The 16,193-nt window shown below is 63.3% G+C and overlaps 1 protein-coding gene across 1 annotated transcript in view; it reads right to left on the minus strand.

Moving 5' to 3' along the window:
* Positions 1 to 1,686: 1,686 nt before the first annotated feature.
* Positions 1,687 to 16,193, minus strand: part of CRTC1 (CREB regulated transcription coactivator 1) — a 66,861-nt gene continuing 52,354 nt past the window's right edge. The window contains exons 9-14 of the mRNA XM_012654109.1: positions 12,156 to 12,280; positions 10,032 to 10,340; positions 7,854 to 7,958; positions 4,581 to 4,667; positions 3,793 to 3,973; positions 1,687 to 2,399 (exon numbers count right to left, since the gene is read on the minus strand). Of these exons, the coding sequence (XP_012509563.1) occupies positions 2,188 to 2,399; positions 3,793 to 3,973; positions 4,581 to 4,667; positions 7,854 to 7,958; positions 10,032 to 10,340; positions 12,156 to 12,280 (1,019 nt within the window). The 3' untranslated portion in view covers positions 1,687 to 2,187. The remainder of the gene's footprint in view (positions 2,400 to 3,792; positions 3,974 to 4,580; positions 4,668 to 7,853; positions 7,959 to 10,031; positions 10,341 to 12,155; positions 12,281 to 16,193) is intronic.

A 16,193-nucleotide genomic window follows, 5' to 3' on the forward strand; every position in this document is an offset into this window, starting at 1 on the left:
CTGCACTGAGAACCTGGCGACAGCAGCAGCAGGGGCTGCCATCGTGCCAGCGTTCCCTAGCGGGTCCCCGACGCCTTGTTTGAAAGTTGCATCCAGGCAGGCTGCTTGTAATTTTATTAAGGCCATTTTTTTTAAAAGTTCTACATACAAGTCTAATGGAAATCAAACTCACCTATGTACATGTAGTTTTTCTTTAAAAAAAAAAAAATTGTCCCCACTCTCTGCCCCCGGCCTCTGTCATGGTAAGAGAAAGCCTGTGTCCTGGCCAGACCAACACCGCGTCCCCGTCCCGCTCAGAACAGCGGGCAGCAGCTAGCACTTCTCACGGAGTGGCCGTCTGGCCGCTGTGACACGTGCTAACAGAGGGGAAGGGACAGTCGCTAGGATTGAATCTGGCTCCCGAGGACAGACAAGATCCGTAACACCACAAAGAAACGCACCACGCAGAAGGTGCCAGCCCGGCAGGCAGAGGAGCCAGCAAGAGCGACAAGATGCAACGCCGGGGGGGGGGGGGGGGCAGAAAAGCGGTTCCTATTCCACAGTGGCCGACAGAAAACCAAGCCAGCCCCGACACCCCCCTGCAAGGCCTGTGGTGCGGAGGGAGGTTGGGATGGCCCCCACATGCCCTGTCACCCCAGCCCTGGAGGTGCTTCTGGAACCTGCCATCAGAACACACTCTGCTGTCTGCCGCCACGTCCACTTGACTCAGCTCCGAGCCTGCCAAGGAGCAACTGGCGGCCGACTCTGCCCATGGGCGGGGGCGGGGGCCAGGAGCTGCAGGGTAGGGTGGGGAGGGGACAAAATGCCAGCTCTGCCCTGATTCTCAGGGCGGACCAGTAAGAAGACAGCCTCATCTCGGGAGTGCTCACCGCCCCCCGCCAGCCCAAACACCCTTGGGGCAGACACGCTTCGTGGGTCCTGGGGTCTTCGACACGCCTGCTCTGAAAACTGGTGGGCACCTTCCAGGAAGGGCAGGTGGGGCTGGTCTTCGAAAGACCCTCAATAAAAGCAGAGGCTCCTTCCTGGAAGTCGGTTACGTGGAAGCGGAGGCACCTCTGGCTACTGCGAGCTTCTGCCAAGGCCTCAGGGCCCACCCAGCCCTGTGGTTTTGTGACAACTTGGGGCGAAACTCAAAAGGCCAGACGGGCCGCTTAGGCAGGGCGGGCGCAGACCGCTGCTGGGCGCATCACCGACTTTTCCAGTTAGCTTAAAAAATAGATAACGTAGGATTTCCAGAATAAAAACATGCTCTCAGGCAAGTGTTGGCTTGAAGGATTCAGCTACTCGTCTACAACCAAAATGTAAATACAAACCAAAAGAAAAAAACACGACAAGATTTCCCAGGCCGCCTCCTGCCACCCCTTAAATAACAGCACGCATCTGTGACCGTGCCGGCAAGCACAGCGCGGGCGGAGGAGGGAATCGAGCTCTGCCCCCCAAATCCCTGCCACTGTGTGCGACCCCTCCAGGCCCTTCCGTCCTGGCTGGGTGCTCCGCGGCAAGGGTGGCCACCAAGGGACCTGCCTAGGGGTGAGGCAGTTCTGGGGTGACGGAAAGGGGCGAGGAGGGGGCGTCGGGGTCCAGCTGCCTTGCACGCTGTCCTCTGCGCACCCGCCAGGGCGGTGCCAGCGCTGTGTACGTGCTCAGAAATATAGAAGACAGCCGTCAAAATAGTGTTTATTTCACTTTGCGTCCACCCCTCGCTCCGGCGCCTTCTCCCCTAGGCAGGGCCGGGCTCGCTCTCTGCCTAACCACGGGCTGGGGGTGGCGGGTGGGTGGGGGACCGGGGACGAAAAAGGCAGTGAGAGCTGGACAACAGTCGGAAAATGCACCGCGGACCATGCGCGCCCCTCCCCTGAGCCCGCCGCCTTGCTGCACCCTACAGGAACGGCCGTCACCCCGAGGGGGGCGAGCAGCCAGTGCAGGGAGGGTCTGCGGGGGCGGGGGGCTCACAGCCTCCGATCCCAGCCTGGCCTCAGGCGGGCAGATAGCCGCCCGGCGCACGGCCTCACGCTGGGCTTCGCGGGAGCTGGACAACCGGGGGACAGGCTGGCGGGAGCGCTTGGCGGCATTGCAAGCTCAGAATCACAAGCTCGGCCGTTGGCGAGGGACGGAGTGCGGCCGTCCCCAGGCTGGGGAGACGCCATCAGGACCGCTGAGCGGTGGCGGGGTGCCCGGCATGCCCGCTCACAGACGGTCCATCCGGAAGGTGTCCTCGGTGGCCGGGTCGGCCAGGACCATGTCGGGGTCGTTGAGCATGTGCAGTCCGTCCAGGGTCAGGGGGTCGATCTTGAGTTCGTCCAGGGGGAACTGGTTGTCAGAGTCGAAGCTGACGTCGCCGACCCCAGCCAGAGAGCTGGTCAGTTCTTTAGAGAGGCTGGGGGGGGACTCTCCCGTCACTGGGGGGTAGGGGTGGAGACAAAAGGCACAGCTTAGCCCCGGCTTCACGGCCCCAGAAACTGTGCCTCCATCACCCCCAACGCTGGGTCAGACCAGGGGTGCTCACCCAGGAGGCTCTGTCCCCTGGGAGACACTGACAATGTCTGGGGACACTATGGTTGTCAGGACTAGGGGAGGGGATACGAATGGCAGCTGGTAAGTGGCGGTCAGGGACGCTGCCCGACACCCTGCAGTGCACAGGACGGGCCCACCACAAACTATCCGGCGCCAGATGTCAGCGGGCGGAGAAAGCCCGGGCTGAGGGCTGCACCACTGATGAACGAGAAGGTTGCAGGGACCTGTCCCACCCACAAGGCTTTGCCGAGAGGTCTGCCCCATAGGAGTCACCGAGAGGCAGGCTGGGGTGAGCGTGGGTGCATGGGGCCCTCCCTGCGGGGACCCAGCTGCTGCTCCGGTTGGAGGAAGCCCTGGATCCCCCACAAAAACTCAGGTTCAAACTCAGGCTCCCTCCTCTACCCTCAGCGAGATGCTGGGCCTCAGTGTCCAGATCTGGCAAATGGTCTGAAATCCCCGCCTTCCTAGGCTGTTGGGAAAATCACAGGGGTCGGACTCTCGGATTTTTCTCACGAGCTTGAGGCCGGAGCTTCCACCCCGGAGCATGGCACTGGCCACTGCCACACCCACAGGGAGGGGAGGAGGCACCAGACTGTGCACTCGGAGCCCAGGCCCTAGGGGGCTCTAAACACGGACCCCTCCACCCTGGACATGCCAGTGGGGCAGCTGGAGGGTTCTCACCCTCAATGCCCTAACAGCTCTGGCTCGTAAGTGAATCGCTTCCTTCCCTGACAAAACCCAGACTCCCCAGGGAAAGACGGGAAGAGGGGTGGCTGTCAGGAGGTCTGGGTTCTCTCGTAAATGGAGCAGTGATGTCCTCGCATGTGCTGTGCGGGACGGGGGCGGCCTGTCCCTGGGTGCCATGCTCTGACTGCTTGGGGGTGCTTGTCACAGCACCTGAGGGCCCTTTGGGGTCTGCTGGCTGCACCGGGTGGGTCCACCGCGCAGGGCCCCGGCCAGTCACCTGTAGCCCGGCACACACCCAGCTACCGCAGGCCAGCGCTGGGCCGTGGGCACGGGGCTCCTGGCTGAGTTGGTTGGGCGAGTGACCGGCTCTGTCCTAAGCACAGGGCACCGGACGTCTGGCCCAGGTGTCTCCCTGGCCTATCCTGAAGCCCAGGGGTGAGTCAAGTTGAGGAGGTGTAGGGGGTCTGGCTTCCTTGGGCCCCCCCACGTGCAGGGACATAGCCTCAGACCCGCTGCGCTCTCCCCCTGCAGGGCAGGGGGCTCCTGAGCCTGGCTCCGTCTCCCAGCCACCAGCCCCAGCGGTGGCCTCACCTGTGAGGATGATGTTGGGGATGCCGCTGTGGCTGGGGTAGCCAAGCTGCTGCGCGTCCGCCAGGCTCCCGTGGCTGCCCGTGAGGCCCATCATGGCCGCCTGCGAGTAGTTGAGCGTCGAGCCGGGGCTGTACAGGCTGCTGGAGCTGATGGCGTTCTCCATCATGTTGAACTGCTCCAGCTGGGAAGGGAGGACACCAGGCAGTGAGGACCCCCTTGGGCCCCGCCCAGCCAGACGGCCCGGGGCCTGGCCGCTGTTGGCTGGCGCCCGAGTGTGGCCGCGGACGCCACCCCTGCAACTCGCCCGGCACTGAGGCTGCTGAGCACAGACCCCTGACCCCAGGCCTCCCCCTCCCACGCGAGCCTCGCTGGATGGATGGATGGATGGATGAGCAAGTGAGTGACCAGTTCCAGGCCGCGGCCAAGCCCTCCCGCGCCTGGATGCTCCCGACCTGGCCTCCAGCAAAGCCAGCGCAACCTCCCGGCAAACCCGCGTGCACAGCCCATGCCCCGCCCTGCCCAGGGTTCGCCGCCTGCCCTTCTTCCCCTCTGCCCTTGGCCTCCATTCGCAGGCCAGGTGCACAGGCCACGCAGGGCAGGGCAAGACACCCTCCCAGGGGCCGAGGCCTCTGCGGCCCGCAGAGGACGGGACGGGCGGGGAGCTGAGGAGCAAAGCCAAGGGGCAGGCGGGCTCCTCCGAGCGCATGTAGCCCGGACTCGCGAGGCCCAGGTCCCGGAGAGCGTCTGCCCTGGGCACTAGCTGGCCAGCGGCCTGGGCACCCGCTCACCTGGTGGGACAGAGCATTGGCCTGCCTGGCCGCCATCTGCTGCTCATAGTACGCGTCCCCAAACACGCTGCCCAGGGTGGAAGAGTGCTGCAGACAGAAGAGAGGCCTGCTGTGGTCACAGCCCTGAGAGCAGGCAGGGAGTTGGCACCTCCCAGACCTGGCGGGAGGAGGAGAGGCCCCTGGAACCTCCTGGATGACGCTTGGGATGCAGGAGGCTGATGACGTTTCTCTTGGGGTTCCTGGGGTGCCCCTCAATCCCAGATGACTGCTTTTGTCCCCCACCTGCTCCTGGAGGCCTCTGTACCCTGGCATCTCCCCAACTGCCATCCTGTCCCTTCTCCTGAGCCGAGGTGCGGGAGGCCCATTTCCGTCACGTGGAAGGTGGGGCTCCAGGGATGAGGAACCCCCGCCCAGAGAAGAGCTCGTCACGGGGGCAAGGCAGGAGGTACCTGGAAGTTATGTTCAGGACAGCAACCTCTGAAGTGGCCCCGGGAAGACACGGGACAGGACGAGGTGCACACACATGGATAAGACGGGCACACGAAGACGGGCGCACGGAGCCAGCCGAGCCAGCAAGGGACAGGCCCAGGGAAAGCCCCCACCCAGGCTGCCTGCCCATGGGACCCCGGCCCTGCCCCTGGTATCCGGGGCCAGCCAGGGCTCTCGGAGGCAGGGGGACAGGGGCTGTCCCTGGCACCACAGCCATCCCCAGGCGTGTGCCCAGCAGGCATCCAGGTAAACACTCCACAGACCAAAGGCCCTGGAGCCCCTCTCCGGGAGCTCCCCTTCTGAGTTTTATTCTAGAAAGATTTCCACGTGCTTGGACAACCCAAAGCTTGAGTCTTGGGCCTCAGTCCCAGAGAGGGGCTGGCCACAAACCCACTGGCCGTCGCTCCGGGCGCTCAGGGGCTAAGAGCGGGAAGAGACAGCCCAGTGGGTGAGGGGCCTGTGCAGTCAGACGTCCCATTCAAACACCAGGAAAGGCTTTAAATGGTGAACCAAGGAAGGACAAGTTCAAAAATCCTGCCTTGGCCCTAGAAACCAACAGCTTCAGGTTTTGGACATGAGGGTCACAAGTTTATGGCTTGGTTTACCCAAGAAGAGGGAAGTGGATGATGGGTAATTTCACATCGGCTGCCACAGACCTCGTCCAAGGCTGAGGGCAGGTCCGTTCTGGGGCTCAGGGTGCCGGGTGGGGCTGGGCTTCTGAGATGCACCTGATCTTGTCCCCATGGCCTTGGACTCAGAGAGGCCTGGCACATGCACGGGGACAGAGGCTGCAGTTTCTCTTGTGAGGCTGCCAAGCAGGTTTGCCGTAAAGATCAGCTCCGAAGGAAGGAGGCGGCCACACGTGGGACCAAATTGCAGCTGCCTGAGGCCCGGGGCCTGGCTGGGGCAGGACAGGACGGCCCGATGGCCAGGCGTGGTGGGCGAGGCTGAGGTGGCTGCCCCGTGAATCCAGGCAGATGAGGGCCCGGGCAGGGAGGCGTGCGGTACCCTGGATTTGTGGGGCCCATGAGCAAGTCCTCAGAGACCCAGCCGCAGAGGGAGCCTGGAACATTCTGCCTGAGAGTTCCCTGCTTCTCACATCAGCACCCAACAGACGCTAGACACACAGACACAGGCTTGACGAGACGGCCACCTGCTCTCTGCTCGCCAGACTAATCCGCTTTGATTTGGGGACGAAGAATTAACGGACCATTCAAGCGACTCTCCCCTGAGAATCTGCTCAGCCCGATGCCTGTCCTGCTCTGCCTCGAACACGAGGACGCGTCACTCAGGAATCAGCCCCACGCCAGGCTGCCCACCTGGGACAGGCCCCCCTGCCGCTTCTCCTGCCTGGACCAGCGTCCCTCCCCCAGTGGTGCCACATGACAAGACAGTCGCCGGAGCCCGAGAGCTCAGAGCCGGGTGGGTGGACCGAGCATGTGCAGACACCAGGTGACCCCCATGCTGCCCCGAGTGCACCCCCACCCTCCCCACTTGCCTACGGGGCAGGGGCTGCAGGAGGTGGCCCCAGAGGGTCCTGGGCTGATGGGCAGATGTGCCCACACACGACCGAGCTGGAGCGATGGGGACGGAGGGGCCTCACTGTCCTTGTCTGTGGCACCTCGTGGCATGTGCCCTGTCTGGGACAAGGGAGCCGAACCTCGTTCCTGGAGGAGGACGGCACCTGCTGTTGTGCTGGCAGGAGGGAGGACCCTACTGTGCCCCCGAGGTGCGGAGGACGGCGGCAGGGCTCTGGGCATGGCAGTGGCTCTTAGCCGTTTCTCAGCTGGGTGACATTCTGGGGATGGGATGGCCCCGGGGTGGTGGGGGCCTGGGAGGGATCTGCTGCCAGGGTGAAAAGTCGGGGGCCGTGGGTGTCCCTTCTCCCCCAGCAGAGGTTCCAGATAGAACGCGGCTCTCCTGAGACTGAGGCCACACCGAGACGCCAGGGCAAAATACGAGCAGAGCCGACCGAGCAGTGAGCCAGCCTGGATGCTTCCTCGGGCGGGTGTGGACGTGGGAGAGGGCGGGGGCATCTGACAGCCGGGGTCCAACTGTGCCAAGTGTGGCGGAAAAACACAAGCCCGCCGGATGAGGTCACACCTGCCCAGTCACCTGGGGCCAGCCTCAGTCTCCACATCCATGGGATGGGGACAAGGGTCCCTGAGACGCTGCAGAGCTGCTCGGAGAAGCTTCCTGGGCTAGGGGTTCTCGTGGCCGAGGGACACGCCTTCCTATGGGTGGAGGGGAGAGGTGGGGGCTGAGGAGTGGGAGCCTCTCCCTCCACCTCCGGGAGCGCAAGTTCAAGGCTGCAGGGCAACCAGGCTCGGGTTCCCGCTCTGGACTGCACCTTGGGTGGATTCTGGTGCCCAAAGGGTGAGGAGAGGCATCACTACTGGGCCGCTCAGTGGGGACACCCAGGTGTGGCCGCCACAGGGCTACTGCCATTACTATTGTCACTAAATGGAGCGAGTCGTCTCTACCACTCCCAGCTGGTGCTTGGCAGTGACCACAAAGACACAACGGGAATCTGGCAGCTGCCAGGAAGGGGCCTGTGGCAGCTGGAGGCAGAGCCCCTCCCCTGCCTTCGCCCAGGGCAGGCGTCCCCGGCCCCGGCCCCACCCGTGCAGCCTGGTGCGTGCACAGCTCTGGTCTGATGGAGTGGACGAGATGGGATGGAGCGAGGCGTGAGGCACAGACAGTGGGCGCGCGGGCGGGGGGCACAGGGGCGTGAACCGAGACTGGAGTGTGGGCCGGGGCAGAGGGTGAGGCGGCGTCCCTTACTTGTGGGGAGCTCCCGGGGGAGAAGCCTTGATTGGAGACAGGCGAGGTGGGAGACTGGTTGGCCGGGGAGCCGGCGCTAGTGCGGTACTGCTGCAGAGCCGGGGCCTGTGACGACAGACGGGTCAGGACGCCCTGCGTGCCCTGGGGCTCCAGTCCTGGCCTCCTGGGAGTGGCCTGTGCCTCAGTGAGCCCCCCAGAAGGCCCCCCCACCTCAGATGCCTTGGTGACCAGTGCCACCCTGCGAGTAACCAGACCCTGGGCACCTGCAGGAAGGCGGGTCCCTGAGCCCTGTCAGCCTGAGATCTTGGGGGACCTGCGTCCAAAGCCAGCTCCCCGGGAAGGAGTGGCGTGGAGGGAGGGGGCTGCAAGGACCCAGAACCCAGCCTCATGGAGCTGCCCTTCCCAGGGCTGCAGGAGGGTGACCGAAGGGTCGGCCTCCACTCAGCAGGCTTCAGAGCCACACAGCAGTGTGTGCACACACATGCACACAATGACACCCACACACGTGCACACACCCATGCGTGCACATCGCATACACCCGCACCCGTCCACACGTCCAAACCCACACATGAGTACACACGCCCACCCAGGTGGGTGCTGCCTTCTGCCCCTGACTGCCCTCGCTGTGCGCCCTGGGCAGGTCCCCTGGCTCCCAGCCCCACGTCGCAGGCCCAGCCCGCCTCTCGGCCATCCCGCACACCGCGGGCTCCCAGCATGGGGCGGCCGCCAGCCTGGCACCCCTTGGGACAAGCCCGCCTGAGTGCTGCCCGGAGAGACTCTGAGGGGCGGCTGCCTCCTCAACCCGCTTGCGGGACAGGGGCCTGGCTTCTCACTGTGGTGACCCGCCCCTCGGAGACAGGGCCAGGCCAGGCTGGGGCCTGGAGCCAGACCACACCGCGGCCCTAGCCCAGACCTGTGTGCCTGTGCACCAGCTGCCTAACCTTTCTGAGCCTGCTGGTCAAGGAGGCCTGGTCAGCTGGCCCAGGGCCCCGTGATTGCTTCATCCCCCCCATTTCCTCAGTGGCCCTGAGTAGTTTGGGGGGCTGAGTCCAGGCGGGGCAGAGGCAGGGTGGATGGGGGTTAGGCTTGCTCAGCAGAGGGGTGGTGGTGGAGGTGCCAGCGTGGTCACCTGGGGATGACCAGCTCGGGCCTTCCCAGAGTTGGAAAGGAGAGTGACCAGGGAGACCGCCCTCACCTGGTGAGTCTGTGCGGAACCTGTTCTCCAACCCAGCAGCCCTGGGAGGGGCCGCCTCTGCACCAGGCCCGGACACCTCGTGTCTCCTAAGACCACTCGGCTCCAAAGCAAGGCCCTGTCTTCAGAGACTCCCCCGGCACCTGCCTGGCTGCTTTCTTCCCTGGGGGAGCCATGGCTGGGTGCCCTCCGAGGGGTCAGAGAAGCTTAGGAATGTGGGTCTCTACCTATAGGGTCACCTGTCTGCCCCACCCAGTGCAGGGGGCCTGCTCTTCGCAGAGTGCATGATATTTTGATGCCATTAGCCGGGGGCTGGCAGCTGAGGGCTGTGTGCGAAACTCCCTGTGCTCCCGAATGTGGCCAAATGTGGCTGTGCCCCACCCGTCCGCCCCCACTGGAGCAGCTAGGATGAAAGTCTGGATGGGCGGGAAGGTTTGCAGTACAGGGGTGCAAACCCAGCGCCCGTTACTGAGCCTGGCCCTGGGCACGGGATCCCACGGGCTGAGCTGCAGCCTTCTGGCCCTGCCTGTGCTCGGATGCCTCACTCGTGAGCCTAAGGTCTCCCAGGGCCGGCTTTGTCCTTCCTTCCCCTCTGAGTTCACGTGGGTCCCCTGGCTTCTGAAGTCCGCTCTCTGGGCCCTGGGAGATCTCATCTGGCTCCCAGGAAGCCTGGCTTCAGGGAGGGGCCACGGTGACCAAGAGTGTGTGCTTAGCAGCCTGACGCCATGTGGCCTGCCTGGGGGGAGTCTGGGGCCAGTCAACTTGCTTTCACCTCAGTTTTCCCATCTGTACAAGGGGTGACAATCTCAGCTGAAGGATTCCAAGCGGTAACCCTGTGGAGTGCCCGCTCTGGGGCAGCGTCTGCCTCGGTCCTGAACCCGGCCCCTCAGCCTCAACACGGCTGCCCAACCCGCAGCGGGGACCCCAACTGTCCTCCTGCTCCTCGAGCCCCCAGCCAGGCCCCTGGGACCCCACCCTGGGCTTACCGAGGCGATGTCGATCCCCATTGACGGCTGGCCCGGGTTCTCTGAGGGGGACTGGGGGAGGGAGGACGGTACCGTGACCGCGAGTGGGGGTGGCTGTGGCCCCCGTGTCAGGCTAGCGCTCGGCAGCAAGGGGCCGCCTGGGAGGTGGACGGGTGCTTGCGGGGGTGGCGGCGGTGGCGGCGGCTGGGACGCAGGCGGAGGCGGTGGCGGCGGGGGCTGGGGCTGCGGCGGCGGCTGCTGGGAGCCCGCCTGGGTGAAGAAGGCGTAAGGCAGCTGCTGCTCCAGGGACAGGGCGTCCATGGCCACGGCCTGCGGGGAGAGCAGCATCAGGCGGGAGCCGGGCCAGGCTACGCGCCCTGGTCCCCGAGGGCCCTACACAGCTGGGGTGCTCAGTAACAGTGTGGTGGACGGACCTGTGAGGCCCGGCCCCTGGGCTGCGTGCACCGCACGATGAGGAAGCTGCGGCCTAGCGAGGGCAGGCTGGGGCTGGATGGGGCCTGGCGTCCAACCCAGCCGTCCTGACAAACCCTGTCATCCTCGGTACACACTGCGAGGCTCAGGCAGTCCCAGCGCCGTAGGGCAGGCACGAGCACGGCCACACTCGGGGAGCTCAGCGGGTGGCCAGCCCTTCACTCCTCTGGGGTCCTGCATGGGGAGGAACCCCTTGCCTACTCTGGGGACGCTGGAGAGGACAGGGCTGACGGAGACACCAGCATGCTCACTCAGCAAGGGCTGGCCCAGGACCCCCTCGGGGTTGGCAAGAGGAAAGTAAACAAGAGGGACTTTGTGTGACGTTCGGTGAGTCTGTGTGGAAATTCACAGCCAGGGGGCCATAAAGCCAACGGCCGCTGAGGCAGCCGGGGGTCCTTGTGCTCTGACGCTGGCTGTGCCCAGGAGCTGAGGCACAGAAACACCGAGTGGGGCGCCTGGCCTCTAAGACGCAGGGGGTAGTTTATGAGTGAAAAGGGTTTCCAGATGGGGCAGGAATCACAGATGGACACAGGCTAGCTCGCGGATAGAGCGCCCACAGCTCTGTCCAGATCATGACACAGGACAACCTCACAGGCAGTCAGAGACACGGGGCGTGAGGCACTGGGGGGAAAACAGGTCCAAGCCAGGCATCGGAAGGTCTGGAGGAATCACTGTCATTGTTGGTGGACAATGCCATCGCGGTTATGTCAAAAACAATCATGTAGCCTGGCACAGTGGCTCACGCCTGTAATCCTGGCACCTTGGAAGGCCAAGGAGGGAGGATCGCTTGAGCCCAGGAGTTGGAGGTTACAGTGAGCTATGATTGGGCCGCTGCACTCTCGCTGGGGGCGACAGAGCAAAGACTCTCTCTTAGGGCTAAAAAATTAAATAAAAAGATTATAAAAGAATACTACGAACAACTGCACACCAGCAAGCTGGACAACCAAGATGAGATGGCCAAGTTCCTAGACACACACAAACTACCAACGAAAAGTCCATGAAGGCCGGGCGTGGTGGCTCACGCCTGTAATCCTAGCACTCTGGGAGGCCGAGGCGGGTGGATTGTTTGAGCTCAGGAGTTGGAGACCAGCCTGAGCAAGAGCGAGACCCCGTCTCTACTAAAAATAGAAAGAAATTAATTGGACAACTAAAAATATATAGAAAAAAAATTAGCTGGGCACGGTCGCGCATGCCTGTAGTCCCAGCTACTCGGGAGGCTGAGGCAGCAGAATCGCTTAAGCCCAGGAGTTTGAGGTTGCTGTGAGCTAGGCTAACGCCACGGCACTCACTCTAGCGAGGGCAACAGAGTGAGACTCTGTCTCAAAAAAAAAAAAAAAAAAAAGTCGATGAAGCAAATATGGCAAATTGAAAAAACAAAAGTAAACTCTCTGAACATTTTATTATGGAAGATTTCAACTAGATCCTAAAGAAGAGAAAGAGGCACGATGAAGAATGCCCAGTCACACCCAGGATGAGACAAAGGCCGCCGGGTCTACCAGTGATTGGGTATTTGAAAATTTGATAATAAAAATTAAAAGCGTTGAGAGCGTTCTCAAGATTCCGTGGCCTCCTGGAAGGAGCAGGAGGCCCCCCGGAGGGGCAGAGCCAGGCCCCCACTTTCCCCACCCACATGCCCCCACCTCACCCTCGAACCTGAGTGATGGGTGACAGCGGGGACAGGGTGGGTGACGTCTGCTGCCGCCTTGCCTCTGTGCTCAGGGACAGGGGGCTGACACCGGCCGGGCGGTGCTGCGGAGAAGAGCCGGGTGTGCTCATCCCTGGAGAGGAAGGAGGAAAGGGAGGGGTGGGTGTGAGACGGGATCAGCAAAGGAAGGGCCCTCACACGGCACAAAACAGCTGGACTGCTCAGACAGAAGCCAGGGAGTACGACCCCACTGCCAAACCTGGGATGCCCTCCTCAGAGGCCCCAGTTCCTGACCCTGGCATTCCACAGCCCAGCTCAGTCTCTGTTCTCCTGTTCCTTCCTGCTGGCCCCCAGCCAGCTCTCCAGGAGGGGAGTGTCCCACAGACCCAGCCAATCAGCACGTCCCCCATTCTGGAGCATGATTGGCCCCCAGACGGGCACGTGACCAGGCTGGTTCAATCAGAGCCCGCCCAGGGACTTTGGATGAAATTCCAGGAAGGGCCACCTGAAGCTTTTGGGGGCACCCTGTGACCACAGGGCAGGAGCTGGCTGAAGACATGAGGGCAGAGGCAACACCGGAGCTCCATCCAGCCACACTGGCACTTTCTGCTTTCAGGAAACATCAATCCTCCTTTGCTTGAAATGGCGTGGGCTGCAGTTAGCTTCAAGCAGGTAAGTGTTGCCCAGCACTACGGTTTCCTCTCCCGCCTCACGGCTCTCCTTGCCCACTTCGATGAACATGTCCACGCCCCTAACTGCCTCTCTTAGCCCCCAGACTTGCCGACCAGCCCATGTCCCACGTCCACGTCCTCTTCCCTCCATCCTGTGTACTCCCCATGCTGCCCCCACAGGGCTGCCTCAACTTCAAACTCCTCCTTAGTATTCTTTTCCTCCCTGTCTGAGTCTGATGTACTCATTCCTGCGGGAGCAGGAATCGCTGGATTCCACTGCAGTGAAGGAGCTGGGTGAGGCCAAGTTCACCGCGGCAGCAGTTGGGGCCTGCCGGCGTACCCTGGGGCACCATGCCAGGGAGGCAACAGGACCCCAGATGGCAGGGGGAGCCCTGGGGGCCTGGCCTGACCCCAATCTACTCCTGAGACTCAGTTTCCTGGTTGGCAAGATGAAGATGATAACAGCCGCCTTCCCGGGTTCAATGTGAGGCCCCGGTGAGATCATGAGCAGCTCTGGAGTCTGGCCCACAGTCAAGGCTGGGTGAAGCCACCTGACTCACCACAGATCTGGGCCCATTCTGCCGAGGGCACCAAATTAACCTTGTTCCGGCAGATGAGACGGCGGGTGCACGGCCTGTGGGATGAGCCGCCTGGTCTGCGCCCAGGGCAGCTGCTCGCCGGGCAAGCTTGGCCATGCCAGCACTACCTTTCGGAAGCCCCGGAGGCTCTGCTCGGCTGAGCGCTGGGGGCGGGGGGCTGGCAACGTCGAATGCTCCTGGGGCAGGGCTCAAGTGCTAGTGTCTGTGCAGACCCCAAGTGTCAGAATCAGTGATGTCAACAGAAGCACCCAGAGGCCTGGGCAGGAGTCTGGGAGACGCCCACTCGGAGCGCAGAGTCGGCGCCCCGGCCGCTCCCCTTTCTTCTCTGGAATGTCCACTGCTGCAGGTGCCCAGCAGGCCAAGGGACGCAAGATGCCCAGGTCAGAAGCAGATGTCGGGGCCTGGTAAGTGGCAGAGGCAAATGCCAGCAGAGTGTGGATGTGGGGCAAAGGGGGCGGGTGGGGCCTGCAGCAAACAGGAATGCTCTTGGCCCATCTGCTGCTGTGGGACATCGACCCGCCACCACTGGGCCTTCCGATTCTCCAAGAGTAGCCAGAAAGCTGCCTCTTGCCCTCCCGACATGTAAATGCGGACTCACAGTGCAGTCACGCGCCACTTGACAAAGGGGATGTGGTGTGAGAAAGGCATCGTCAGGTGAGCTTGTCGCTGGGCTAACACCATAGAGTGTGCTCACACAAACCTAGACGGCACAGCCCACCGCGCACACCCAGGCTGCACGGAACAGCGTCCGTGTTCACTGTGCTGAACACTGCAGGCAACTGTAACGCAAGGGCGAGTGTCTGTGCATCTGAACACACGAAAGGTAAAATAAAAATACGGTATCATGACCTGATGGGACCACCCTCGTATACGTGGTCCATTGTGCGGCACATGACTGTATCACAGATGCACAGCCATGGGCCACACGGGACACACCCCTGGGCTGGATTTGGCCCTTGGGCTGCGATCTCTGCCCTGATACAAGGGAGTTTTAATGCTCTGCTGGGCTGCAAAGTGAGCTCGCGGCCACCCCGAGAGAGGCCAGCTGGCCCAGGAGGGGGGACGGGCGCCTTGCTGTTGAATTTCTTTGGCAACCTGGTCACCTTCGTCAACAGGCGTGGAGCCAGCTGGATGGGAAGTCTGGGGGTGGGCAGGGAGGGCTGCCAGGGGCGGGCGGGCCGGGTGGGCCAGGTGGCAGGGGCCCGCCTGGCCTCAGAGCTGTGCCAGGCAAGAGGACCGAGGGCCTGCCCTCCTCCCGTGCTCTGGCCAGCAGCCAGGGACACAGCCTGGGCAAACGTGCACGGAGCGGGGAGTGGGGGGGCGTGCTCTCCCAGGCTGCGGCGCAGGCCTCTGTCTTCCTCCCTGAGGGGCTCGCAGTCTGACTAGCAGGCAGACGGGGGGTGGGAGGGGTGGAGGTGCAGCCCCCACGTGCGCCAGCGGCCAGCAGCTCTGCTTGATTTAAAAGGCGCCTGGAAAGCGAAGCCCCTGCCAGGCGAGCTGTTGGAGCGGCAGGTTCACAAACAACCAACACATGTCAGACATTACCGGGCCCCGCGCTGGCCACCACCGTCTATGGTTTTCACATGTGTTGTGTGTTTCCCTGGGCTTGTTTAGACTGGGCGCAGGCTGGAGGTGCGTGGCTCCTGGGCGGGCGCCTGGGGGCTGCCAAAGATCCTCCAGCGCGGAGGAGGGGTGCCCTGGAGACCGAGGGGAGGCGTGAGGCGGGAAACAGGGCTGGGAGACGGCAGCTTGCCTCCCCCAGGGCGGGGGCACCTGTGGTCTCTGAGCTGCCCTCAGGCTCCCTCCGCACAGGCGTGTGGGGACACCGCCTGCCTGGTTCTCGGGGCCTGTGGGGTCCTCTCAATCCACCCGCTGTGTTTCCTGGCCCTTCCCTGGTGTTCTCTCCCTGGGCGGCTGAGCCCCGAGGGCACAGGGCCAGGGTACGGGAGACAGAACACAGCCTCAATGCGCTCAGGCCAGGGCTGGCTCCCTTCTCCATTCTCGTCTCCATGCCCTGGTCTAAAACCCAGGACATTGGCACCATCCTCCGCGCCCCTAAGCTGGCCCCAGCTCCAAAGGCATCAAAGCCGGAGCGACTCCGGACGCCCCACTGTCCCCACTGCCTGCATCAACCTGACCCCCGGGCCAGAAAGTTCCATCCTGAAGTGTCCCGGCAAAGCACCAAGCTGGGGTCCTGCCCTGCTCCAGACATAGCCCCTTCTCCCCAGGGTGGTCAGAGGGACTTTGCAAAATACGAATTTACACACGTGACTGTTGTCTTTGTGGAAAACCCTCACCAGCACCGCCTGCCGAGCCCAGGGTGGAAGCGGGATGGGCTGGGGGCGGGGCCGGTGCTGGTCTGTCCCGTGGCTCTGGGACAGGATGGAGTGCATGTCCAGGTGGCCTGTGTTGCTCCCAAGCCCTGATGTACCCCCTCCCCAGCCCCTCTGCCTGTGCCGCCACCTGGGGCTGGCTGAGGCCACCGGATCTCTCCTTCTTGGAAGCCAGAGGCCTGCTGCCCCCAGATGCAATCCCACCCACCGAACACAAACAGGAGGGGGCGCAGAGTGCAGAACAGTGACACAGTGCAAGGCCAGGGGCCAGGACGGCCTCACGGGAGGGAAGTGGGGCAGGTGAGGGAGGGGCCCTGCCCATGGAGGTGAACCGTGGGGCCGGGAAAGCACACGCAAAGGTCCTGGGGTGGGGGGCAGGGCCAGGACTCACGCTCAGAAGATAGAGGGTGAACCATGACGTATTTCCTGGGCCCTGGGGTCTT

The sequence above is a fragment of the Propithecus coquereli genome, unplaced genomic scaffold, assembly GCF_000956105.1.
Source record: "Propithecus coquereli isolate 6110/MARCELLA unplaced genomic scaffold, Pcoq_1.0 Scaffold438, whole genome shotgun sequence".
Taxonomy (NCBI): domain Eukaryota; kingdom Metazoa; phylum Chordata; class Mammalia; order Primates; family Indriidae; genus Propithecus; species Propithecus coquereli.